Source organism: Psammomys obesus, unplaced genomic scaffold, assembly GCF_907164565.1.
Source record: "Psammomys obesus unplaced genomic scaffold, mPsaObe1.curated_primary_1811, whole genome shotgun sequence".
Classification (NCBI taxonomy): Eukaryota; Metazoa; Chordata; class Mammalia; order Rodentia; family Muridae; genus Psammomys; species Psammomys obesus.
This window is the reverse complement of record NW_026593286.1, coordinates 24,026,732-24,052,126: the sequence shown is the minus strand read 5'-3', so window position 1 is coordinate 24,052,126 and position 25,395 is coordinate 24,026,732. Positions and strand designations below refer to the sequence as shown.

The 25,395-nt window shown below is 39.3% G+C and overlaps 1 protein-coding gene across 3 annotated transcripts in view; it reads left to right on the top strand.

The window, feature by feature from the left end:
• Nucleotides 1-25,395, top strand: part of Cps1 (carbamoyl-phosphate synthase 1) — a 120,416-nt gene that overhangs the window by 82,676 nt on the left and 12,345 nt on the right. For all 3 annotated transcript variants that reach the window (XM_055616578.1, XM_055616579.1, XM_055616577.1), the window contains 12 exons: nucleotides 1,106-1,247; nucleotides 2,515-2,580; nucleotides 2,997-3,060; nucleotides 4,192-4,373; nucleotides 10,086-10,280; nucleotides 10,705-10,772; nucleotides 12,291-12,366; nucleotides 16,046-16,123; nucleotides 18,893-19,000; nucleotides 20,521-20,610; nucleotides 21,919-22,089; nucleotides 24,322-24,396. In XM_055616578.1, coding sequence (XP_055472553.1) covers nucleotides 1,106-1,247; nucleotides 2,515-2,580; nucleotides 2,997-3,060; nucleotides 4,192-4,373; nucleotides 10,086-10,280; nucleotides 10,705-10,772; nucleotides 12,291-12,366; nucleotides 16,046-16,123; nucleotides 18,893-19,000; nucleotides 20,521-20,610; nucleotides 21,919-22,089; nucleotides 24,322-24,396 — 1,315 coding nt within the window. The remainder of the gene's footprint in view (nucleotides 1-1,105; nucleotides 1,248-2,514; nucleotides 2,581-2,996; nucleotides 3,061-4,191; nucleotides 4,374-10,085; nucleotides 10,281-10,704; nucleotides 10,773-12,290; nucleotides 12,367-16,045; nucleotides 16,124-18,892; nucleotides 19,001-20,520; nucleotides 20,611-21,918; nucleotides 22,090-24,321; nucleotides 24,397-25,395) is intronic.

The following is a 25,395-nucleotide window of genomic DNA, read 5'->3' as shown; positions in this document are numbered from 1 at the left end:
TCATTTCTGTTACACTGAAAATTACACTAATAATTTCGTTTATTTAATAAACATTTGTTAAGTGCTGTCTCTGGGCCAGATAATGTGCTAGGCTTTGGGAATAATCTGATAAGTGAGCTGTTTATGGTGAGAATGTGCAGTCTTGTGTAATGTTGGAACATCCAGGTCAAGTAGATTTCCGTTTCACAAACATTCAGACCTAGAGTAATAGTCAGTCATTGAAAAAAGAAAGCCACAGATTTAGGAGCATTATGTAGCTAGGCTAATGACCTCCACAACAGTAGCTAAATATACAGAGGGAAAAAAAAATATGGTCTGACTGTAGTAGGCGTCCAAAGACAGAGCTTTGACAAAAAGTTACACCAGTGACGATGGACATAAAACAGGGTGAGAAATAACTTAGTAGACGGTAACCTTGGTCCCACTGCAAAGAATTTTGTGTCAGAAGGGCGAAGGGGGCCAACACTGGTTTTATCAAGTGACTTCTGACTTTATAAAAGAAAGTTGCACACTCCTGCAATTCCAGCACTCAGAGAGGCAGAGGCAGGCGGATCTCTGTGAGTTCGAGGCCAGCCTGGTTTACAAAGTGAGTTCAAGACAGAAAAGGCTACACGGAGAAACCCTGTCTCAAAAAAATCAAACCAAACCAAATCAATCAACCAATCAACAAACAAACAAAAGAAAGTAAAGAAAAGAAATTCACTTGTTACTACCAAACAAGAAAAGTCATTAGAACTGTTAACAGGAAATTTTAAAGAGATCAGGAGACAGAGGAGAGAGAGAGAGGTTGTGAAAGCTGGAGTTTACAGAGATATCTGCATTGCCAAATATCAGAGTCCTCACAAGGGCTAGGAGAATTATCGATAATTTATGTATTTTTGAAATTCAAAGAGACATGAATATGCTTGGAGATGGGATATAAAAGATCTTTAGTACACTTGTTATTGAATATGTATTTATGTAATTTTGAAATTCAAAGAGACATGAATATGCTCAGAATTGGAATATAAGAGGATATTTAGTGCACTTGATATGAAATAGTTCACTTTCTTATTGTCCTTGTGTCTGGTCTAAACTTGAATCTTTCTTTTCCATTAAATCCCAGTGAGTCTGTAACAGAAGAAACCCTGAGAAAGGCCAAAGAGATTGGGTTCTCAGACAAGCAGATTTCCAAATGTTTAGGACTGACTGAAGCCCAGACGCGGGAGCTGAGATTAAAGAAAAATATCCACCCTTGGGTTAAACAGGTAATGCAACAGCTCTTCCAATTAAGGATTTTTGGTTTGAAATGTAGATATCATTTCAAGATTATCATTGAGAAAGAACGCTTAGAAAATGACTCCGCTTATTTGACTGATGTCCGAGGCACTGTTAGGTTTACTCAGCACTGGAGTGACTCATGCCTAAAGTGAAAAAAGGAAGTGGCAATGAGATGTTAAGAAAATACAGTTGCTATGCTTTAAATAAAGTAACCTGAATTATCTTTGCTTTTGACCTATGTCCAAACATATATGTTGTGACAGAAATCTTGGTGTAATAATACATGGATTGGCACAGAGGCTGAATCTCTGGGGGGAAATCATTATCTCTTTGGGCTCTAACTTTTTAAAAGGGCAATACTTTATTTTAAATGCCCTATCATTATGGTCCATTTAGTATTCATCGTGATGGGGCTGGATGTAATGATCTCATCTAGTATTCATGACCATCACACATGAACATGCGTAGATATGCCATTTGTTGGCCTTTTTGCCCTCCCTTTTAATGGAAGGAGGGTCTTGGCTTAAAGTACCACCAGCTGCTTTTTGGCCTTTAGAATCATTGACTTTTCTCTGTGGGCTTAAGGTGCACATGTAAGCCCTTAGGTCACGAGCTGGGTTCTAAATATTTTCTGCTCAGCATTTATTACCTTTCTTCTTTCTTCACAGCTTTGCACTGGCTTGCCCTGTCAGCCCCAGATTCTTGCTCACTAAGCTGGGCTCATGGCCCTTGAGAGTAGAATTGATTTACTTTTTCCAATTAGGTCCAGTGAAGGCCAGATTCCCCACTGCCTCTTCGTGCTTTATGGCATTCGTGTCACTCACTAGTGTCATCATTAACTTAAATCCTATACATTAATTTGCAAACTGAAAACCTCCTTCCTCTATAGGTCATTTTGGCTTAACTTAAGATTTCATACATAGCTGCTTTAGGTACCTGGCTGGGTAAATGGTCCTCGAGACCCATGAAAATTTTATGTGGGTGATGCCACCACCGAATTCCAAGGAAGCACTGAGAGATGTCCAGTTACTTACTGCCCAAGTGGTTACTAGATTATATTGTTAATCCTTTTGTTGCTTTGGTTCTCAGAATTAGTAAGCGATGTGATTGTACATAGCCTTTTCTGTCTTTATATTTGGATTTCTATATTGGACATAAAAGAAATGTGAAAGGAGCACAAAGCATCTAGTCAGTCTTTAAAAATTGTGATGGAAAGAGTAAAACCTTTATCAAGTAATGAATTTTCTCGTGCAGATTGATACACTGGCTGCAGAATACCCATCAGTAACAAACTACTTGTATGTCACCTACAATGGCCAGGTAGGAACTACAGAAACACCACATGGAGAGCACTCTGGGTTTGGGGGATAGCTCAGGTTAGGGAATGTGTGGTTTTCACCTCCGATCATCTGCTGACCTTGCTAATAGACATGGCATCATGTGGGACGGATGTTGCGAGGAGTTTTTGTACCCATTCTATTAGGAACTGCCTTCACAATGAAACCACGCAAGCGGGAGAACTTGTAATAATGCTGTAGTCTCATGACTACCTTGCAAATATTGAGCTATATCAATTTAGAAATAATCAGAGCTTTCGTGAGACTCTCTAACATTTTATACTTAGCAATTTCCGATAGAGGTGCATGTGAGAGAGACACACTTAGAGAGGGGGCAAGTAGTTTAACTATATGGAATAATGACATTATAATTTCAATATTTTCTATTTTTCCCCTCAGGAGCATGATATCAAATTTGATGACCATGGAATAATGGTGCTGGGCTGTGGTCCATATCACATCGGTAATGTGATCACGTGTTTAGGAAACTGAGATACTGGGAAACGATATTTAAACTTCTGAAGTTATTTAATGGCAAAAATGGGATTCAAGCACAAATCTCAACTACAAGCCCACTTTTTCTATCATTATAATGCATTGTAATTTTCACTCTTGTTCAGAGAAGGGCATAATGGAATCCAACTCCCTCCCAAGACTGATCCGAAAGCATGAATCTCATCATAAGGGTGCCACTCTTCAAAGGCTCCACCCCCAAACACTGTTGTGTCGGAGATCGCATTTCCAACATATCGATGAGAACTTCCGCTCTTGGCATCACAGTACTTGGCTCATGGCTGTACAACCTAAAATCTTTCCTGGGCATCTAAGCTCTCCTCTTCAGAACTTTCCCTTTCAACCTTCAGATTTTATGTGACTCATATATTACTGCCCTGTTACATTGCGGTTCAGAGAAGGACGGCAGCCCAGTGTGCACTTACTCGATGAGGAGGGCTGGGCCTCTGCAAGTGGACAGACATATCTTGATAAGATGTTTTAGAAGATCATGTCCTAATGCAGAGAGTTAGTGCATGTGCTTTGGTTCCTTTGGCATCCCAGAAGAGTAGTATTTTGAGTCATTTAAGCCTTTATGATGCTACCGATTAGTTCATAGAAGGTCACTCACTCTTAGAAAAGACAGGACTCTTGAATGAATGAAGATATGTCAGAGGTGCAAGTCACCTCAGGGACGACCGGGTTAGCCCTCTAACAGTGATTCAGTGGAAGGACTATAGCGAGACCTTAAGTGTTGTAATTGACGGCTTAGCTGCGTGGCACATTTGAGGTCAGTGTATTCACTCTGCGTTTTCTTCATTAAGCGAGGTTTATTTTTTACAGTTAAACACTTCCCATTGACTCTGAGGCACTGAATTCTTCAAACGTGGTGATACCTATTGCTTAGCTTATATATAAATCAAGCCAACATTTTATTATTGTCGAATCAGCCCCCATTTCTCTTATTATTATTAGAGCTTGTAAATAGGTCCAAAGTTTTAAAGATTTAATTGAAAGGCATTGGCTTCCTTAGCCTGGACTGGCTGGAGGAATGGATTTTTTTCCCCTCTCACTCCTTTTCCTAACACCCTTGTCTCTGCAGGCAGCAGTGTGGAATTTGATTGGTGTGCTGTCTCCAGCATCCGCACACTGCGCCAGCTTGGCAAGAAGACAGTGGTGGTGAATTGTAACCCTGAGACTGTGAGCACTGACTTTGATGAGTGTGACAAACTCTACTTTGAAGAGCTGTCTTTGGAGAGAATCCTCGACATCTACCACCAGGAGGTAAAAAATGGAGAAAAAGCAAAATAAAAAAGAGAGGTGTATTCAGTGCATACCGTATATATTCTTATGTGTAGATTTATATTGTAGCTCTTCTTACAAAATATAACTAGTTTTTTTTCCCCCCATTACCTAATTTTGTAGTGAAACTCAGGAAAACAGTTGCCCTGCCTGACTTTTCACTTTTTTGAAATCTTGGCACAGAGTGATCATTTTCATGCAATATTCCCATTTTATTTGTAAGCATTCCAAATATGGTGAAAACTCTACTAGGTAACGGATGCCAGTCACATATTAACTAGTATAAAGAGGGCACCATAAATATTTTCGAAATGATTTAAGAGCTCATCTCGTCTACAACAATTGATGTGATTTAACGATAAATGGTTCACAGAGGAGGAAGGCCAGTTGTTGCCAATGACTACCTCATTCCTTATTCAGTCAGATGAAACCATTATCCTTAGTCTTCAGTTTGGGATTAGTGAGGCTGTTGCAAATGGCTCTGGTTCCCATGAGGCCTTCTATTATATTTGAAATTGGCCTAGCCTCAGGCCAATATTATTGAATGTATATTCTCCGTGGATTAGTGCTTTAAGGTTACTATAAGTCTGTAGAGCAGCTTATCTTATAATTATGTAAATAATTATCAGAAAATTCCATGGTGATGTCTAGTGGTTCGGCCTTTGATATCATTCTATTTAATTCCTTGCCACAAAGAGATAACCCTATAATTTGAAAAAAAAAAAAAAAAAGAAAAACAGAGCAAAGACAAAAACACCGAGTCAGAGCCACAATGATGAACTTCCAGTTTTGACTGAGAAACTGGGTCCTGTGTGAGTTTCTTCAGCTCTCTGTGACTCATCTTGGTGTCGATGGCTAGTATGAGGATGAAGCCACAGCTTATGCAGGCACAGAGAAGGTGAGGTGGAACTCTGGAGGACATATGGATGTCACAGCACTTAAGAGTATATGGACAGAGCTGCAGCAATGTGGCGGTTTTATGTTTACAAAGAACAAGAGATACATTTAGGACCTGTGTATAATGACAGGTGTCTGCTTAGGTCTGACCTATTCAATTCAAGACACTAATCCATGATGTAGAAGAGGTTTTTTGTCTTTTCACTGATAAGAGTTTCTAGATGATTGCTTTGTAGTCTCAGATAGATAGGTGTGCATCAAAAGAAACATACTCCCCAAATATTTCTTTAGCTCTTTGTACATGCCAGGTTTAGCAGAAAGGATAGGTCTTAGGGTTCTATGATAAAACACCATAACTAAAAGCAACACGGTGAGGAAAGGGTTTATTCCATCTTATATTTCGAGGTAACACTTCTCACTGAGAGAAGCCAAGGCATAAACTCAAGGCAGGAACTTGGAAGCAGGCACTGATGCAGAGGCCTTGGAGGAGTGCTGTTTCCTGGCTTATTCTTTGTGGCCTGCACAGTCTGCTCTCTTATAGTGACAGCACTGTGGGATGGGCCCACCACATCAAAGATCAATCAAGAAAATACATCACAGGTTTGCCCATGGACCAATCTGCTGGAAAAATTTCCTCAGTTGAGATTTTCTTTTTCAAAATGACTCCAGCTTGTGTCAGGTTGATATAAAAACTAGGCAGAACAGGTACTCTACCTTCAAGGCATTAATAATAAAACCGGGATCCACAATGTTGCATGAAAACTCAAAAATTTCTTAAAAATATTAAAAAGCATCATGTAATTTTCCCACTGTTTCTTGGTGTGATGATTTAAGGGATGCTTAGAAACTCCTGCACTGCTTTTAGATGCTCTTCTTATACATAACTTTAAATGAAACTGAATATAATTGAAGGATTTTAGAAATGGATATATTGGTCAATCATTAAAACTTGTTGCCACCTACAATAAACAGCACCACATCAGAACATAATGTTATGTGGGAGAAGAGAAGTGCGACATTTCATCTATGTGTTTTAGGTTAGGGGTGTGTCATGTAACATATACAAAGATGGAAATATATGTGTTTCCTCTCCTGATATAGCAGGATCCACAATGCTGCTTTATCCCAGCTGATTATGGGTGTACCTCTACTGCAGGAGATTGCCCGTAACCTACCTTAATATTCTGAATGCCCTAGCGTATTTCATAGCTTTTTTTTTTTTTGTTCTTTTCTTTTAAGAAAATTAAAAACAGCTCTAACAACTTTCAGAAATATAACGTTTAAGTCATTTTGAATAGGAAATGGCTCTCTCAGGAATGTATAATTACATGGGGTAACAGCAAGTGTGATGGGTCGCCTAGTCTGGTCATGGACTACGGCTGAACTTTTTAAAATAGAACATTAAGGAGTGAACTGCCCAGTGAGCAAAGCAGGCTGCCACTGAGGAGATTTTTGCTACAGGTTCTGGATGAAGTGCTGACATTCACTTCTCACTCGTCTTTACTTTAGGGCAGTCCTCTGTCGACGTCACTCACAGGTGCATCACCCATTTTTCAGAAAAGAACAGTCATTCTACAGAGTAACCAAGAGTACCAGTCATTTAGTTCCTCTGACTACATGTCAAGGTTATGCTGAAGGAGAGATCTGAATTTTAATAATGTACTTGTTTGCTTGCTAACAACAGTGTGAGTGCCAAGAGTCACGGGAAAAAAAAATGCTGATGTCCACCACTGACACAGCTCTGCTGGACCATATCATGCCTAGCGTACAACTTTGCTTAGGCATTATCTATAAGGGGAAAGCTGTTCTCAAAGTTATTTGAAGTAAATAACTTGAAATTGTTACCTTGTTAGAAATCTTAACACCCACCATGCTTCTCATCACTTGATCTATTTGCATGGAGCAGAATATTGTGTGAAAACTTTACAGGCTACAATCAATGAGTCATAGAGATCTGGGTTTAAATTCATACATCTCTTTATTCTATACTAGTTTACTGTTTGAAAATTTGTATAAATGAAAAACATTAGTGGGGTTTATATCTCAACCCCATTTAAGAATCTTTCCTCAATTTTTTAAATTTTTGTTCATTTAATAACACGTTTTTGGTGTGTGTGTGTGTGTCAGGTGTGGTAGTATGCACCTGTGCTCTAAGAAAGTTAGAGAAATAAAGTAGAAAAGACAATTTGAGTCCTTGAGGTTTAGGCCAGCCTGGGCAACATATAAAGGCACCATCTCAACACACAAATACACAGACACACGCACAGACGCACAGACATTCACATATAGAGGCATGCACACACAGGCACGAACATTACACACACACGCACACACACACACACACACACACACACACACGCGCATGCACCACAGATTCCATCTGAAAATACAGGACAGTACCTTTGCTGTCGCTGGCTGTTTGAGTCTTCCTTGGATAATCATTCCCACTTTCGCAATGCATACTTTGCTTACTTTGAGAAGATCTGCTCTGCCTACATTGTTTTAGTTTTAATGTTACTGTAGGTCTAGCTAGTCAGCGGTACTCCTATAGCATAAAGAGTTAAATGAATGACTTAAAAACATTTATTAGTGATGAGCAGTACTCATTAGAGAACAAAAGACTTTAGACAGAATTCGTTTTTAGCCTTTGATTTAGTTGTAATTAAATATGATGCCAAGGTTCTGCATATAGTGTCATGTGTTACCTAAAATGAAAACTATCAAGATATAAAGCATAATATTTCTCCCTGGTAAATACAGTGTAATTTCACAAATTGGAGATAACTCATAAAATTATAGAAACCACAGGCCATTTTTAATTAGGCAAAAGCTATTTCTATTAATAAGATAAGTTACATTTTCTTATGCTGCATTATGCCTCAATTGCAGCATTTAATCAGTGTTGACCAAAATGATTAATGGGTAGAAAAAAATTAAAATGGTCTCAAATAAATCTGAAGCATTTTCTTTTAATTTATTAGGGTTTTAAAATAAATTTCTGGCATGATTGTAGCTTGGCTAATGTTTAGAAATGTCCTCATGTTACCTTAACTTAGGGATATCAGGGTTTAAGATAGGAATAAAGCTGAAAATAAAGTTGAGGGGCTGGAGATGCAGCTCAGCGTGACAAATTTTTCCCACGTGCTTTATGCTCTCAGTTCAGTCTTCAGCACAGTGGGACCTGGAGACCTGTGGAATTGTTTTGGGAGTGAAGAATTTAGGAATGTGCGTAGTAATATCTTAACTTCAGATTATCATATTCCAGAATATTACTTGTTGGTATTTAGGTAGAAATGACCATGTCAATGATGATGACTGATGAGTGGAATGCCAACATTCTGTTTCTATGTATAGATCTACATTTCCTGTACTTAGAGCCAGGAACAAGCTGGAACAGTGGGACTAAACTTCAAAAAAAAATTAAAAATAGGTTCAGTTTTGACTAAATAAGAGCTTGAAGTTGACAAAAATGGCTTGGATAGATATATCAATATTTAAAATGTTTTTCACCAGACTTATTTCTCTTTTTTCCAAGAAGTTAACAACTTTTAAAGCAAAAAATAAGGCAGTCAGTGCTATCCCTTATTTAGCCCTTAACTGTGGATTCTGGAATGTCTCTTTGATCTTTTACCTTCTGGGGCGATTATTACTGACACTATTGTGTAGCTGAAGGCCACAAGTCTCTAATGCAGCTAACTCAGAGCTGACATGTGAATTAAATGCTGTAGGCTGTGAAGAAGCTGCACTTGTGTAACATACCAAATGTCTGGATGCTAAACCAACTCTTTAACTGTTTTCAGACATGATTGACATTAGAGGATAAGAAAACTACCTGTAAAGCATTGTTTTGGAAGATGGTAGACAAAAAAAAAAAAAGAAAAAAAAAAAGAAAAAATCTTTTCTTTGCTAACTGCACATGTAGTTCCTTTTTATCACACACTTCAGCTCTTCCTCAGTGGTCTAACAACAGTGTCAGGAAACAAGAATTAGTTATATGTTTAATATACATATATATCTGCTTGCATATAAAACAAGTAGCAAGGAAATGGGAACTAAAATACTTTGTTGAGTGCAGAGAACAGAAGCCAAGGTGTCAGCCAAGGAAAGCAAATGGTATTTAGGAAGCCAAGAATAGAGGTGAGAAATAGATGGACTTCATGGACTTCAACTTAGAGTCAGTCAGAGGCTAAGTAAGTGAGGGTGTAGACAGAGAAGAACCATGGCCTGAGATGTCTGTGTGCTGTAAGGAATTCGTTAGTGCTAGTATACATAGCTGTAGATGATGGATAGAGTTGTCTTGCTGGACTGATAGGAGCAATGATGAATAAGATTGGAAAGGCTTAGATGGTAAGGACATGTACTTTATCTTCTAGGCACTGGGTACTTTGGGAGGACTCTGAGTAATGGAGCAACTTGGCAAATAGGCATTTATTTAGGGAATGACAAGAGGGTCCCAAGAAGCCATGGAACGTAGTGGATTATAGTGACCCATGGATTATAGTTACAAGCCTATGGTACAAGTCAACCATTTTATTAAAACATATCCGTGTAAATATCTCAGGTGATAGTTGTATGTTGTTCTGTGGAGCTTTTGCATGGATTTTAAGTTGCAATTATCTGCAAAGCCAAAGGAGTTCTTATCCTTTGTGCTAAAATCTAACATTCTTTGGTAAACATAATGAAAATCTCACCACCGTGATACATGTTTTGATGAAGAAATGCTGTCAATCTTACGAGCACAGCCATACATTCCTGCTCAGATTACTCCAGTGGCTGACCCCATGGTTTCTCTTCCAGGCATGCAATGGCTGCATCATCTCAGTCGGGGGCCAGATTCCAAACAACTTGGCGGTCCCCCTATACAAGAACGGCGTCAAGATCATGGGAACGAGCCCCCTGCAGATCGATAGGGCAGAGGACCGCTCCATCTTCTCAGCTGTCTTGGATGAGCTAAAGGTGGCCCAGGCTCCATGGAAGGCTGTTAACACTCTGGTAAGGAGAGGAACAGTGTTCCGTTTCAGTGTTCTCCTTTGAAGGGTCCTAACCTGAATGTTAACTACTAGAGAAGCTAACCAGAGGGAGGGCGGAACCCATGACATGCTTAATGGATTTACTGTAAAGTAGCTGTGTTTGATGAGTGCACTTAAATGCTGATTATAAATAGACAGCAGCAGTCTCATTAAGATTCAGACAATGAGAAGAAGTTCAAACTATTTTTGAACTAGATTTGATATTTAGAATGAGAAACTAGGAATTTTATGTATCTCAGTGTCCAATTTACATTTTAATGGAGTCTTTTGAGAGGAGAAATAAAAAGTTAGGTTATCCCTTGATCTAGTGGTACCAGTCTGCATTTTTATTGCATATTTTAAACTATTCATACACTTTGTGTTGTTTTTTCCCCCCTGTTAATTAGAATGAAGCACTGGAATTTGCAAACTCTGTGGGCTATCCCTGCTTACTGAGACCTTCCTATGTTTTGAGGTAATATATTGTTTTCCAGAACAATGATGCAAGAACGGGGAGATACAGAGATGCAGGCTGCCTGCTAAGAGCACAAGGCTTTGGTGTGCAGGAATTTGTCAATCCAACCACACTCTCTAAGGGAACACAGATAAGTTCGAGGACCAAAGCTCACTCTTCAGCTTCGCTTTTCTTTGGGGGAGTGCTACCATGCTCATCTAGAAGCATGACAGCTAAAGGCATTTTAGACAACATTAAAACACAGCCCAGGGCATCTCTTGGCATCATCTATTTTTGCTAGTCAGAAAGGACGGCTTCTTTTTGACTGTCATCAGCACCTTTTGATAGTGCCTTTGTTTTGAATTTCGGAGTTTTTAAGATCAGGTTTTTGTACTAGATGAAGCATGATAGTATGGAACGTGGGCAGTGGGGGAGCTTCTATGTGAAACGTTGAAGTCCTAGCATCAAAGGAGAAGTTGTGAATTATCACTTAGTCTCTTCAGATGTTGGCGCATGTAAGGAACCGGGGATAATAAGAGAAACACAATTTGCTGTGCACAGTTTGGAAGTGTGAATGGAATTTGAGATGGGATCCTTTTAAAATAATGAAAAATTTCAAAAGAAGAGGAAATGCTCCCTGTTATTGAAATGACATTTTGTGTAAACCAGTCTAATAACACTGCTTTGAAGAATTAATGTAAATCAATTTCAACAACAGGCACACATTTAAAGAGGGCTGGGAAAGTCTTTGAATATTGCAAATTTTGTCTGCCTTCTACTTTCCTATGTCCTAAATCCTCAGTGTCATTGGTTTAGCCACCCTCTCGCAAGCCAATAAAGCAATTGCTTCATGCAGAACTTTATAGTAATTAGAAAAGGTAAAGAAAAGGTTACTTTTTAAGAGAAGAGGGAAGTAATTTTTCTCACTTACTCTAATGCTTCTCCTTTCCAATTTTCACATCTCATTTTCAAAATGTCAAAATTCAGAGTACGTCTATTTAAGATAGCACTATTTCTGAGGTATTTAGGAGGAAGGGCACAGTTGAATACATTTTAGTTACACATTGCATATCATATTTGCAAATATTACTGAAGAATTGGTTCTGTTGTCATAGAGATAGAAATGGTGACCTGCTTTGCAGAGAGTCAGTGGGTTAAGATTAGCTGTTGATAATGAACACTGAAGAAACAGAGTGAGAGAAATTATGTCCTTGGCTGACTCCTGTTAACCATTACGATGCACCTGGAACCAGCAAAGCATTCACACTGCGAACCCAACAGTACAATCCTGGGGCTATACAACTGCTGGGTGCAGAATAGATTTTAGGGAGCCCACCCCTCAGCTCTTTGACTTTTTACTTTGATTTATTGACCTAGCGATTACATGGAATAAAAAAAAGCTCAGTTTAGGCAAAAGGACACTTTTCTTTCTTCTGTATGGGAGCTAGACATTGCCTGGAATTGTTCAATTAAATGTAGTGTACCTTACATCCGAATTGGTAAAGAAAACTCACCTGCTTTTCCCTTTGCCTTTCCCAGTGGGTCTGCCATGAACGTGGTATTCTCTGAAGACGAGATGAAAAGATTCCTTGAGGAGGCCACTCGAGTCTCTCAGGTAACGCCCCATTTCCTCTCACTGACTCTGACCAATTGGTATCTTGTTTTCTATGTGATACTGTTTTCACACAAAGTTATCAGGGTGACTTTCCACTATCTTCCATTCTATGAACTAGTTTCTCCCATGTGAGAATGAAAAAGTGAAAAAAAAAAAAAAAAAAGGGAGGGGGCTTAAGTGATGATGACTCAATTCTTAATGTTAGTGGAATGAGAGGAAGTCCCGTGCATCTTTGGTCATGCAGATGAATTTGTTTTGATACTGTAGGCGCGAGAACGGATGAGCTCCTGTGCTGGATGCTTAATAAGTGTCTTGTCTTTTTTTGTGTGTACCATGCTGGTCAAGTTCTTCCTGGGACTCCCAGTCTCCAGGAAGATCCAGCCATGTTTATCATTATTTGCTGAATGCTTTCTTGGCTTTTAATTCTCACACCTGGGGGTTGGCCATAATCAAACATACAACTTTATTAACAAGTCGCCTTGTTCACCTATTGATTCCTTTTTCCATTCTGGCACGTTGCATTTGCGAGTTAATAACGATGTTTATAATAGTGTGGTGGCATAGACACCTCTCTTAAAGGCCCCAAGCTTCTACTCCCTCCTCTGGTGTTGCCTTGGTGTGATCCGTTTAAGACTTACCCAGCAGGGTTATTGATTTGCAGGCCTCACACTTGCCGAGGATGAAAGCAATGTTTTCTTTTAAAAAGCTTCCAAAGGCTGGTTGGGGCTTTTTTTAAAAAAAAGAACAATTCAGAGTAGAGTTTGATGTTAGGAAAGTGGAATTTGAAGGGAGCTGAAGAATGGAGTCAGACGCATTTCAAAGAGGGAAAAGGAACATGTATTGTTTTGAACACATGAACCTCAGCCCCTTTCCTTTACGGTAGCTGTTCATCAAGGATGCTTGGTCATGGGGAATGGGGAGAAGGAAAATGAGTGAGAAGAGGTAGAGTCTACAGAAATGAAACCAGTGGGGTTAGAACATTTGCATGCAAGTCACTTACTGAAGGACATCTTTTTAATGGGACAATTAACTAATTTTTATATTTTGATCTCTGATCAAGATCCTTATGTGTTCCTCTTTGGAGAGGCCGGCAACTCTAACCTACATTTGAAGGATGGGTTAAGGTTTTTTTTTTTTCCTCCGCCATAAACAGTTTGGCTGCAGAGGACTTCCACTCAGTAGAAAGACTTAATTTTATTTTTTCTGTCAGCATGTCAGCTGACAGAAAGCACAAAGTGCCACAGTTTGTAATAGAGATGTCCTGATTGAGTATCTTCTAGTTCAAGTATTTCCATCATGCTACAACATAAGCCATGATACTCAATCAACATAGAGTAAAATTAGTGCTATTGATTGTTTCTTTATTTGTCTGCTCATTCATATATATTAGCTAAAAGCTATTGTCTTATCTTCACTATCAAAGGATATACTCATGAAAAGATAATCTGTATATTTATCTGCATTTATTTATATATATATATATGCACTTGTAGGTACATACATATGTATAAATATGTGCATGATATTTGTGTACACACACACACACACACACACACACACACACACACACTGCCCTTACAGATTTTCTTTGCTTGTAACATCAAAGCATGAAATAAATATAAACAGATAAAAGCATTGCAACTGAGAAAAGGCAGGATGCTGAGGAAGAATGTAAAGGGCTTGATATCCAGTTCTTAAGAGGAGATTTTAAAGCTAATGTTTGATGGCTAATTCACAGTTCACTGGGTGAAAATCTGTTGGGTGAGTAGAAAATCTGTTATGGTAAGCAATGTAAAGGGCTGTAGGTGAGCAAGACAATGGAGTTTCTGTAAACTGGCAAAGCATTCATGACATACCTAGGACACAAAATATGACACTGACTGAACTACAGTAGTACAGAAAAGGTGAATTACATAGCAAAACCCAATTCACGGAAAAAGGTTAATGGCTGCTCTGGCAGTTCAGGGTGGAGAGGGCAGTGCTTTGGAATAATACAGAAATATCTTCATTGAAGATATTTCATTGAAGAGAATTGGTGAATGGGAAGAGAGTGAGGCTGAAAGGAACTGAGAATAACTACAGAATTTCTGACACAGACAACAGGGATAGAAAACAATGGCATGGCTGAGACAGTAAATACTAGAGAGGGAGACAGTTTATGGGAGAAATGTATTTAATGTTAGTCCATTTGAATGGGGCAGCCTACGAGGAATCCAAATGATGATGATGTAACAGCAGAGAGCTCTACATATTCAAAACTGATGGCCAGGAGAAGGGTTAGTGGGGCTAGTCAGTGATTAAGACTATATAGTACTACAAGAAGACTTCAGTCTTGTTTCCAGCACCCATGTTGGGAAGCTGCAGAGGGACTGATCACCTATGGCCTCCCCAGGCATGGCCATTATATGCACACATCCACACACAGGCCCACATAGACACACACTTAATTAAAATAAAGTAGCATTTAAAGAAAAGAGGGTAGGTAGATATAGAAATATAAATACTGGTTTTTAAAATCAATAGCTTACTATTTAAAGTGAAGCTCTGGAAATGGAGGCAGTCCCTGACAGGGTAAGTTTGGAGGATGGGAGTAGCTAAGATGGACATCCAATAAAGAAGGTGGAGGAGCCTTTGAAAAGAAGCATGAAACTATAGCTTAAAATTTTAATTCTATTTACAATGTTCAAGGATATATGTTTAATTTAACACACACATAAGATGATGAATTTTAGTGTAGTGGCCAGAAGGACTCAGAGAAACCTTTAAGAAGGTAGCCCATGGCTTAGGCTTTGAAAATGAGCTCTAATATAAGATTACATTGAGGAGAAGAGATGGAGGACACACAGTAAAGACAGTCATGAAGACAAGTAAATGCAACAAGTGGTCCAGAATGCGGAATCTCCTAGACTGGAAAGATCATCAGAGATTCTCTTCAGTGAGTGCAGAAAGCAATTCAAGATTGCTAAGCAGCCCAGAACACTGCTAAAAGAAGCAACATATTAAGGTTAATAAAGAAATAGTCTTGAATTTTTCAGTTGCCAGCACCATACTTTGAAAACAGGATAAGACCTATTACTTTCAGAGAAAGAATGTCACCTTCAACCTGAAAAAAACAAAACAAAACAAAAAAAAAACCTGGATGTTATTATTCTCCTCTAAGCTTATTCACATGTTTTACACATTTCCTTTACATTTCTGACCAAGAAATTGTAGCATTTGCAAAACCAAATGAGGATAGAAAGATTCAATAACCATATACAGGTAGAGAAGAAGTAGAAGTATATCGATGATTCTGACGGAAGGGATACAAGTTGCGTTTGTTTCATCCTCAGCCTTCTCTCTTCTCAGACTGGCTCAGAAGCCAATATTTGGGATTTCGGAAGTCATTTTTTGTTTGTTGGGCCTTCAGAGTTGCAGAAAAACACTTGCTCTTACTGTAAGCAGAACATGACCTTATTCTTGTAAAAGAGACTGGCTAATGAGGTCCTGTTGTATGTTTGGCCTTGAGTTTTCTGCAAGCACTGCTTTTTTATTTACTCAAGCTACACAGCTACCTGATATTATACACGGAATTTCTGCTCAAGGTCTTGCTTTATCTACCTGTCTATATATGTATGTATGTATGTATGTATCTGTCTATCTCCTATTATTTGTTTGTTTGTTTATTTGTTGTTGGCAGGAGCACCCGGTGGTGCTGACCAAGTTTATCGAGGGTGCCCGGGAAGTGGAGATGGATGCAGTTGGCAAAGAAGGACGGGTATGTGCTAGCACTTTTTCTCACTTTTCCTATACTTTTCTTCCCACCATTTTTTTTTATCATCTGTGGCAACCTTGAAACACTTGTACGTTAGAACTCACAGTTTCTGAAAATTATATATGTATGACCATAATGGGGAAGCTGTTCAATCAACACTACCACCACTCCCACAATCCCCTCAACCTTACCCCACCTGACTTCCCTAATAAAAACCAAACCAAACCAAAAAAAAACAACAACCAAAAATCAAAACAAACCAAACCAACAAGACCCCCCCCCCCCCCCAAAAAAAAAAAACTCCTCAAACGCCACTACCAACAAACCTAAAGCCCAACTCTCAAATTCTCTGAAGATTGAGTTGTAATGTCATGGGTATCTTATCCCTTGCCTTTCAAACTGTTAGCATTTCTCTTTGATGATATTCAGTATCAATTACCATCCCACACTCATCATTCTTTTTGAATAGATTTTTCATTCTCATTCTCTTTTGTCTGTGGCTTTTCCTTTTATGTTTCAATGAGTGGTATAAAAAAATAAAACCCAAATACTTTGATTTCTGAAATTTTTAATTGAATCTGTTTTTTTCTTCTTTTATTTCCCACTCTCTCCTCTCTTTTTCATTGGATTAATAAAGGCAACCCAACAGAATAGTGTAGGCAGAATAATAGCATCAAATTAGCTTACCATGTCACATCTGGAATGGCTGCAACACTGAATGCCTCTCACTTCAAGGAGAACTGGAAATGGAAGAGTGTTTCACTTAAATCTGCTGGTTGTCTTAATAAAGCATTTGTGAGTTATCTTAAAATGTAGTGCTTTATGTGTCAGACAGGGCAGGTAATTTTATTTGCCTCAAGGATGAAGTAAAAAAAAATATCCTTCATCTTTTGTTTTGTAAATTATTCAAAACACTTCCAAATATGTCAAATCTATTTTTTTCCTCTAGCAGATTAGCAGTTCAGAGTAGAGCTTTCCTATTTTATTTTAAAATCACGATAGTTTCTCCTAACCACAGAATCTGATAATTCCAATTTGAAGCATTCAGAGATAATATTTCCAGTCTCCTGACTTCAAGGACAGGACGTTTTGCTGAAACATCTTCAGAGGGTGTTCACCTGGTTCTTTTACCTTGTTGTTGACAAAGAGCACAAGTTACTCTAAGATTAGAGATAGTTTTTGCCTTCCTTTTTATTCATCACTGGGATGGATCATAGGACCTTCGAGATGCTAGGCAAGTGCCCTACCATGGAGCCATAGCCTCAGAACTGTTAAGTTATGCACTGGAGTCTTCTTTCTGGTTGGGAAAGAACATCTCACATTATCTTGAGATAATGTCTTGAGATAATCTTTTCCTTCCTAGAACTCTCACTCCCAATCTCCTGTTTTAGATCATGAAGTAAACTTTCCTTTCTTTCTGTCTTTAATATTTGAAGCCAGGGATAGAGAGCAGGAGGACTGTGATTTTATGCCTTTGGAAGTGGAGAATGGGGACTGCCTGGGAACGTGGGCTTATTCGCATACTGTGCTCCTCATGGAACCTCTGCTGACTCATTGGCTTGGTTTCACTCTGGATTTCTGCCATGTGAACCTTTCTTCATTTTCCCCTACAGTGCATTGCACATTGTTCCATAATCCATTTCTCTGGACATGTTTCACGCTATACAGTTTTTAAATTCATACCCAGAAATGGGCATATCACTCAGATTTATCAAAATGCTCCTGAGTTCAGTGGATGATTATTCCTTTTTCTTAGAACACACACACACACACACACACACACACACACACAGGCATCCATGCATTCACACACATACACTCTTATACATGTACAGGTATACTCTCCACTTGGACTTACACACACAAACATGCACAAGCACGAACTAACTTCACATGCATTGTTTTGTCACTCTTCTGTGAAGTAAGCACCCCTTTTAGTCCCTTTCATTAGAAACCAATGCCATGTGGCCTTGTCTAGATCCCAGAGCCCAAAAGTGACAGATGAAGAATGGAAACTCAGTGTCACTTTGATTTAAGCCATTTATAAATGTGATGAATAAATAAATCCATGTGTCTTATATTAGTTTTATACAGCCATGAAATCATTCTTCCCATACTAAGCCTCGTAAGTTCCTGAGCGACATATCTTATTGACATGGAATAAGTGATTGACCTTACAGGCTTTGGAATCTGACAGTTCAACTGTCTCTTAGTTTCACTAACTCTATACCAACTTGGTTATTCATTCCCACACTGACTTTGCTTCCTTATCACGGAGAGGGGACAAGAGCATTTTCTTGTCTCTCAAACTTCACTTTGGTGATCTCTGTGCCAAACCTTCAGTCTTTCTCTCTAACACAGCTCAGTCTGTGTGGTGCGCGATGTGTGATGCCATCCGCATCGATGGATACTCACCACCCTTGTCTTCTTTCCCAGGGACTGAAAGATAAAGCTATTTCCCCTGCAGTTTCCTAGCCTTGCTTCATTAGTCAGTATGAGTTGACTTATTTTTCTACTCTTTTCACCATTGGCAATAGGTGGAAAAAAGAGAGAAAAAAGTCTTTTTGTCCCCATCTGCTCCCTGTAGAGGCTACTTCTCCCTGTACATTGAGGCCTAGACAGTGGTGGATCTCTTTCTCCTGCGCTTAGCAGGAGTTTAGCAAAGTAACTCTCTAATGGTGACAGAATTAGTTAAGCATCAAAGGAGGTAGGTGATGGAGTAGTGCCTGGAAGTAGCCGTCTGATAACTTTTTAAAACTTCTCTTTGGACAGGTCATCTCTCATGCCATCTCTGAACACGTTGAAGATGCAGGTGTCCACTCAGGGGATGCCACGCTGATGCTGCCCACACAAACCATCAGCCAAGGAGCCATTGAAAAGGTCATCACTTAGAAAGGAAACAGCAGAGGATAAAAACCACCACCAAAAGCAATACGAGAACCCCGTAGTTTAAAAAAAGACAGAGTAGTGATACAAGGCATGCTCCAGGTTAAATTGAATAAGGAACTTTCCTGCCCTTCAGTAGCTGAGAGCTCTAGAGATGATGTCTTTCACTGTGGGTAGAGAGCCTCTTTGGTTGTGTGCTAGTTCAACCATTAGTGTACATCCAGATCTTCCAGGTGACTTGCTGAAACACCTACCTCCACCCTATGTTTCTGATGTCATAAATCTGGAAACCTCTGTATTTTCATTTTCACCATCTCTCCTAAAGCTACTATTACCATTGGTTGGAAGACCAGATCTAGAAACTGGGCACCACGAGTGATTATGATAGCTGAGAGCCACGTAGTAAGGGCAACATAAAGGGATGCTTTTGAGGAGCGGTGAAGGAGGTGTGCAGTAGCCACTTGGGAACCTCTGGAACCTGAGTGTTCACTCTTCACTCTGAGCCTCACTTTGCGGCAGCAGTTTGTGATACGTCTCTTGACCACTCTTGGAGAGTGGTTCCTTTAAAGAGCTCTCCAATGTGACTGCCAATATGCATCCAGGATGTGTGGCAAGGCGTATCCATATAGCCTGTCATCTTAAGCCATGCTTGGAAACCTAAGAAAGGTCAGGTTGACTCAGCCTTTATAGGGAGCTCTTTTTGCTGTCCTGCCATAAGAATTTGTACTGCTCTGTATGTTTGCGTTGGTTGTATCCTGAAGATCTTTGCTCCAGAATATGAAGGTAATAGAAGGCTTTGTAATAACAACAGCACAGGAGTTTAAAAAGTCTCTAGATTTGATTCAGTTTCTCATGTTAGGGTAAATAAGCGCAAACCTCACAAACAAGTCCTTCAGAGTAGCATGCCATAACCTGAGCTGCGTTTCATACACAATTAAGTGCTGACCTTCCTGTGTATCTGTGATGAGTGGGGAGTTCTTGCTTCCTGTTTCCATTGCCCCTTTTAACATGGGAACCTTCTATTTCTCGCTGGGTATAAGGGCTCCTACCTGTGACATACACATATGCAAATCCTCCCTGCAGGCAAACATTGTTTCTTTCTGTACATAATATTTACCCTTGTAGAGTTTGGGGCAACAACAAAGAAATCTCCCTGGCTGCTTTGCAGGACCATGTTTTTGGGAGCCTGCCCTTTTCAGCAGGTAGGTCTTTAGACTGAGGTATAATTTGAACTGCAGTTTCCAGTATTGGAGGAAATAGACAGGAAAGATCTCATTTAGCCTTCAGGTAAGAACAGAATATATAATTGCAAGAGATAGCTCTATGGAGGGCAGATGCTCTTATGAAACATTTGTTTCTTGACACTTAGTATTACTCATTATTTCTATTAACTATCATTATTGATGGGGATATGGATTTCTGCAAAGAGAAATGAAGGCCATGTAGACAGATTTATGCATCTCTTTAAACTCCCACTATGCTCTTTATCTTGTGTCATTGTCCTTTTGCTCTAGGTGAAGGATGCAACCCGAAAGATTGCGAAAGCTTTTGCCATCTCGGGACCATTCAATGTCCAGTTCCTTGTCAAAGGAAATGATGTTTTGGTAAGACATACATTAATGTCCTTGGAGGACCTTGCGGCCTTGTTAGGTCATGTTGTGGTATGCCCCACCCTGCTGTTCTCTGTCAGCTGGTGGTTCTCTCTTAGAGGGTTGTTGCACAGTGTACACTGTCTGTGCTTGAAGGCAAGGTCTCTTGGTGGCACTGTTATGTAACTCAAAGCTTTTTGAAGTACTCAATGTTCTGAAAGATCACTGTGTTCCATCCGCAGTGAAATACAGATAGATGTATGCATACCTTAGGGTGAATAGCACATGTGTTTATAAGTTTCTTCATTGGAGTATGGCTTGCTCTTGATGCAGAGAACAAAGTTGTTTTGTAAACTAGATTGAAAGAAAAAATATATAATTTAGACCAATCAGGTTATTTCTAATTATTTTATTTTATTTAAATTATTAGTAACCAAAATCTGTTTGCTCTTTAGCATGACATCAAGTGGTTATTACAATGATGTATGCGGCAAATTCTCCATTAGAGAATTTAATCCATCTAAATCACCTTTAGATGCTTTGTAACTTAATGAACACTGTGAGAAAAATGAGCTCAGAATAACTAGAACTGTAGTAACAGCTTTAGCAGCTGCTGAAGGAGTGTGCAAATGTATTTGGAGTTGAACAGGAAGATCATATTTTCCATATGTATGTGTGTATTTGCAAACATGTACATACTGAACACATATTTGAATGTCACGTTTTATCTGGAAAAAATCATTAAAGCCTTAAAGAAAGATTTATTATTATGAATGAAAGTTTACAGAATAACTGACATTTGGTAATTTGAAGATAAAGATGATAAGAACATCTACAGCAGTGAGTAACTAGCATACTTTGGGAGATACTAATTAATCAATTTTTACATTTAGAGAAAGTATTTTTCTAAACGAGGACTGGAAGGGAATCTTGGAAAGTAAGACTTGGGCCAGTAAAATGGTTTAGGATAAGAGAGATACATGTTAAGGCAAAAAGTTGGAAGGCTTTCACCAGCTAAGCTTTAATATGAAGCCATCAGAATTCTAGTGGGGACTTTCCAATTAGGAGTGTGGCGTTATGCAAACTCTGCATTAAAGGGAATATATAAAAAAAATGTGCAGGGATTGAACTGGGGAAATAAGAGTCACAGTGCAGGTAATGATCTCTAGGAAGCCAAATCGTCAAAGATGTTAGCAGTGGCGATAAAGGGGATGGAAGCAGAGAGGTGAGGTAGAGGCAGAGGGCACCCGAGGGACAGAAAGGATGCCAAGATAGCGACCACGGGCTCTCACCGTCTCTTCCCTTTTGAACTCACCCCTTCAGGTGATCGAGTGCAACCTGAGGGCTTCCCGGTCGTTCCCCTTTGTTTCCAAGACTCTCGGGGTGGACTTCATCGACGTGGCTACAAAGGTGATGATCGGAGAGGGCATCGACGAGCAGCGTCTTCCTACCCTGGAGCAGCCCATCATCCCTGCCGACTATGTCGCCATCAAGGTAAGGTTTCATAGCACATGGCACCCCCGTGAGCAGAGGTGAAATGAAATGGAACATTTGCCACAAAAGTTGGTCAATTTACGGACCTTCCACCTAAAGTGCTAGACGGATGACCGTCTTGCTCTCAGAACCTGGCGAGACTGCACCGCAAGTAACCGCACGTGACTCATTTGCGTTTATGGAAACATTGACAATCGCTGATGCTAACAGAACCTCAGAATTGGCTAGCCGAGTGGACTATAACCCACCCACGTTTTTGCAGCGGACACATGTTCGTGCTGGTTTAGTTAGCAGATCAAAGTTCTAGGCAATCTTGTTTAGGACAAGGATGAACTGAATTTCTCCAGGAACTCATGGGTCTCATAAAATGTGGTTACCTTGAGGGACTGGTTAAATTCTTACTGCCTTGGCTGCCTTTTCTTCGTTTGTATTTTCTTCCGGGGCACAGACTTTTCCTTCTTAAAACTGAAATAACAGTTTGTAATGAAGCTGTGAGGGTGGTGGAATTGAAATTATGTGTTAGTAATACTTGAATCATAAAACCACCACCCACCTCAAACTGCCTCAGTATATATAATGTACACGTTATTATGACTATTAACTCTTTGATGGACAGGTGTGAGCACTCATGGAATACACAAATACACTTGAATCTCTTAGGTGATGCACATAGTGAAATCAATTTATATTGTGAAATACAGTTAGCTTATGTGTCACTGATATATTTTGGGTGTCTTTAAAACAGTGTTTCTTAACATGTGGGTTGCAACCCCTTTGGGGGCGCATATAAGATATCCTGCAAATCAGATATTTACACTGCACTTCATAAGCGTAGCAAAACTACAGTCAGGAAGTAGCAACAAAGCTAACTTTATCCTTGAGGTCACCACAACACGAAGAACCGTATTAAAGTTTTTCACAGCATTAGGAAGGTCGAGAGCCACTGCTTTAAAAGGATTCTCTGTTCTCATGTGTATTGGTGGCTTCCATCATAATTCTGTTTCTGCTCAGATTCCATAGTTGTAAGTGTTTAGGTTGTTCATAAGAATCAAAACTATAAAGTCACTGACAGGATTTCTTGGATTGTATGGTGTGATAAGATAGAATCTTAGTTTGTCACTGTTAAGTTCTTTAATGCTTATAGACGTATAACACACATGAAATTTAAGTTTAAGATCAGAATGTCGTAGTCAACAAAAATGTTTCCACTGCAGACACTCCTTATGTATTTTAAATTGTTTTCATTAATAAACATAGAAAATGTGCTTATTTTTATAAATTGATATGCAAATGTATGAATATATATTATAATTCCAACTGAGTAACATTTCAAAAATACACTGATCATACACCTCTTCATAGTTGGCACTGTGTATGAATATTAATTTTTCTCAAGTTACTTATTTGCTGTCCATTTTATAAGACCTAGTGAGGCTGATGGGAAAGGGCCAACAGCAGAACAGAAAAGATGGAAGACAGACTCATCATATAATAACTTCGTTAAGATCATCCGGTAAAATGGTCCCAGCTCATTTTCCCACAACTTAGAGTGTGCCACTGTCAGTGGAAGGATAATCTAAACCAGATGAACAGGCAAATGTTAAGAAGTAAGAACACGGTCCTTATGAGTCACACTGATAAAATAATTGAAAAGGAAGCACTTGAGTGTTCCTGCTGGTACAAAAAAAAAAAAAAAAAAAAAGAAAAAAAATGTTTCCAAGCAGAACGTTTTTGAAAGCTTTTAAGAGGTGTCAACAACACTTTAATGTCTCATAAGTCAGCTTACAGACAGCTATGTCTGCCAAGGTGGCTTGCTGCAAGTTCAAATGAACAGAACACGAAGAGGAACGTTCCAAGAGCCTATCAAGGGGAAAATGTGTTTGAACTCTGTGTTTGGGAGATGAATGCACAGTAGATGTTGTTTGAAATAACTCCAATAAGAATATGTGCAGGCCAGATTAGAAGTCCTGGTGTAGACTGGTCACAGGGGATCTATTTATGGAAATCATTTGTGAATATTTCACCCAGCTTTTGGGCAAGAAGTACAAACACATTCTTGGAACCAAATTTTAAAGCTATTTTTCAAGTCAGATTTTGGGGCCAAATTGAATTTATTTTTTCTGTCCACCAGGGCCTAATGAATCCTGTGGGAGGTGATTCACCAAGAGCGTTTACTTCTCATCCCTTTTTATTCCTTTATCTCACATTTCCCTTCCCTGTTACATCTGACAGGCTCCTATGTTTTCCTGGCCTCGACTGAGGGATGCTGATCCTATTCTGAGATGTGAGATGGCTTCCACTGGAGAGGTAAATAGCTACTAACCCATGACTACTTCTGTTAATCTTACTTGGAAGTCAATATTTCTATGGTCTGAATATGATCATGTAAGTTAAGCGGTAAAGTGGTGAGAGAAACATAAACTTCGCCAGCTTTTATTTCCCCAAGGGAGCTCAAAGGGCTTAGGAAGTTTGAATTAAAGAAAAATCTTCTACCTCTTTTTTGGTAACAGAGCTGACATTTTTTACATGTGAGCCTGGGATTTGAATACATGTGTACTTCATTCATTTTCCCATCACCCACTCTGAACAAGTCATATACTTTCTCTAGACATCTGAGTATGTCCTGTGTCAATCTTTGTCAGGTTCTCACATACATAACAGTTCAACCTCTGATCTGCTGTGATTGAAGCAGATCAGCGCATCTTTACTAGAAATGTGTAGAATGACAGCATTTAAAAGGTCATAGATGTGAACAGTAGAAACTGCAACTAGATAAAAAATCCCAAGCCCACCCTTAAGATGAATCCCAGCAACAACCTCTTGAGGCTGGTCTAAAAACTATAATGGAACTGGCCACTGGATGTCCCTCTTCTCTTGTGTTGGAACTGTTTCAAGTGAAGGTTTCTTTAAGAATTTGAAATGTGTTTTCTCATAGAGAGCTGTCAGATTCTAGAAAGTTCTCTACATGTCAGTGTCAGGACATTTTATGAATCACCTAGCCCTTGACAGACTTACTGGCTACAACCTTCAGATCCTCATCAGTGCACACTGGAGTGGCAACGCCAGACTGTGGGGCATTACTGTTTCTCTTGGTATTAAGGAAAAACATCTAACTAGGAGAATATTTAATTGCAGTGAATACGCGATGTTTTATGTGGTTGCTTGGTTACAAGCATGAGCTTTGATGAGAAGCCAAGTGAGACCTGGAGACAGGCAGGCAGGCCTAGATGACTGCATGCTTAGAAAGTGTCTCTTGGTCCTTTTGCTGTTTCTCTCAATACAGCTGGAAAAGGAGCCTAGCTGTGA